At 44.6% G+C, this 2,500-nt stretch overlaps 1 protein-coding gene across 1 annotated transcript; it reads right to left on the reverse strand.

Annotated features, from left to right (window-relative positions):
* Positions 1 to 1,289: 1,289 nt before the first annotated feature.
* LOC137640201 (uncharacterized) lies at positions 1,290 to 2,099 on the reverse strand. The gene has a single exon (XM_068372740.1). The coding sequence runs from the start codon at positions 2,097 to 2,099 to the stop codon at positions 1,290 to 1,292; it is 810 nt and encodes a 269-aa protein (XP_068228841.1).
* Positions 2,100 to 2,500: the final 401 nt, after the last annotated feature.

The raw sequence follows: 2,500 nt of genomic DNA on the forward strand, positions 1-2,500 counted from the left end.
ATATATATATATATATATATATACATATTCTCTTGGGAAAAATCCATGCCATGACAGAGCCATGATGTGCTGGTGCTGTGATGGTGACGAACTGTTTGGTATGAACACGTCCATTTATTCCCATGGAAGAAATTTTGACCGAACGATGACGGTGATGTGATGAATAGTGTGAATAAACAGCACTGTTGACGGAGCGATGACCTGACGTGATGTGATGTGATGTGACGTGATGAATAGTGTGAATACATAACTGGGTTGACGGAACGGTGACATGACGTGATATGATGTGACGTGATGAATAGTGTGAATACATAGCACGGCTGATGGAATGGTGACGTGACGTAATGTGACGTGATGAATAGAAGAAATACATAGCACGGCTGACGGAACGGTAATGTAACGTGATGTTATCTAACGTAATGAATAGTGTGAATACATAGCACGGTTGACGGAATGGTGACGTGACTTGACGTAATGTGACGTGATGAATAGAGGGAATACATAACATGGTTGATTGAACGGTGACTTGACGTGATGTGATGTGACGTGATGAATAGTGTGAATACACAGCAGGGTTGACAGAACGGTGAAGTGACATGATGTGATGTGACGTGATGTGATCTGACGTGATGAATAGTATGAATACATAGCACGGTTGATGGAATGGTGACGCGACGTGACGTGATGTGACATGATGAATAGTGTGATTACATAGCAAAGTTGACAGAACTGTGACGTGACATAATGTAATGTGATATGATGAATATTGTGAATATATAGCACGGTTAATAGAATGGTGACATGACGTGATTAACAGTATGAATACATGGCATGGTTGATGGGTTCAAGATGTGACTTAAGGTGACATGAGGAATAATGTGTATACATAGCACGGTGGATGGAACAGTGACGTGAGGTGATGAGACGGTGGTGTGATGAATAGTGTGAATACATAGCACGGTTGACGGAACAGTGACGTGACGTGATGAGACGGTGATGTGATGAATAATGTGATTACATAGCTTGGTTAACGGAATGGTGACGTGACGTGATGAGACTGACTTGATGAATAGTGTGAGTACATAACGCGATTGAGGGAAGGGTGATGTGACGTGATGAGATGGTGATGTGATGAATAGTGTGAATACACAGCATGGTTGACGGAATGGTGACGTGATGGGATGAGACTGTGACGTGATGAATAGTGTGAGTACATAGCATGGTTGAGGGAAGGGTTACATGACTTGATGAGACGGTGATGTGATGAATAATGTGATTACATAGCTTGGTTAACGGAATGGTGACGTGACGTGATGAGACTGACTTGATGAATAGTGTGAGTACATAACGCGATTGAGGGAAGGGTGATGTGTCGTGATGAGATGGTGACGTGATGAATAGTGTGAATACATAGCATGGTTGACGGAACGGTGACGTGACGTGATGAGACGGTGACGTGATGCATTGCGTGAATACACAGCACAGTTGACGAACGGTATTGTGATGTTATGAAAACGGTGACGTAATGCACAGTGTGAATACATAGAACGGTTGATGGATGGGTGGCGTGACGTGATGAGACGGTGATGTGATGAATAGTGTGAATACATAGCATGGTGGACGGAACAGTGACGTGACATGACATGATGTGGCGTGGTGATTAGAGTGAATACATAGGAAGGTTGACGGAACAGTGATGTGACGTGATGAGACGGTGACGTGATGAATAGTGTGAATACATAGCATGGTGGACGGAACGGTGACGTGACAGGATGAGACGGTGACGTGACAGGATGAGACAGTGACGTGACAGGATGAGACGGTGACGTGACAGGATGAGACGGTGATGTGATGAATAGTGTGAATACATAGCACGGATGACGGAACGGTGACGTGCCATGACATAATGTGGCGTGATGATTAGTGTGAATACATAGCATGGTGGACGGAACGGTGACGTGACAGGATGAGACGGGGACGTGACAGGATGAGACAGTGACGTGACAGGATGAGACGGTGACGTGACAGGATGAGACGGTGATGTGATGAATAGTGTGAATACATAGCACGGATGACAGAACGGTGACGTGACATGACATAATGTGGCGTGATGATCAGTGTGAATACATAGTAAGGTTGACGGAACAGTGACGTGACGTGATGAGACGCTGACGTGATGAATAAGGTGAATACATAGCATGGCTTACAGAACCTTGACGTGACACAATGAGACGGTGATGTGATGAATGTTGTGAATACATAGCATGGTTGACGGCAAGGTAAGTGATGTGATGAGACGGTGACATGATGAATAGTGGGAATACATATCACGATTAACGGAAAGGTGACGTGATGTGATGAGACGGTGAAGTGATGAATAGTGTGGCATACAAAGCATGGTGGACAGGACAGTGACAGGACGTGATGAGATGGTGACGTGATGCATAGTGTGAATACATAGCCCGTTTTCAAGAACAGCGTCGTGACGTGATGAGATGGT

The sequence above is a fragment of the Palaemon carinicauda genome, chromosome 1 (genome assembly GCF_036898095.1).
Source record: "Palaemon carinicauda isolate YSFRI2023 chromosome 1, ASM3689809v2, whole genome shotgun sequence".
NCBI classification, from domain to species: Eukaryota; Metazoa; Arthropoda; class Malacostraca; order Decapoda; family Palaemonidae; genus Palaemon; species Palaemon carinicauda.

Bases quoted from the DNA above. Each gene is read 5' to 3' on its own strand.
- LOC137640201 (XM_068372740.1), bottom strand. From the start codon at position 2,099: ATGTCATGTCACGTCACCGTTCTGTCATCCGTGCTATGTATTCACACT.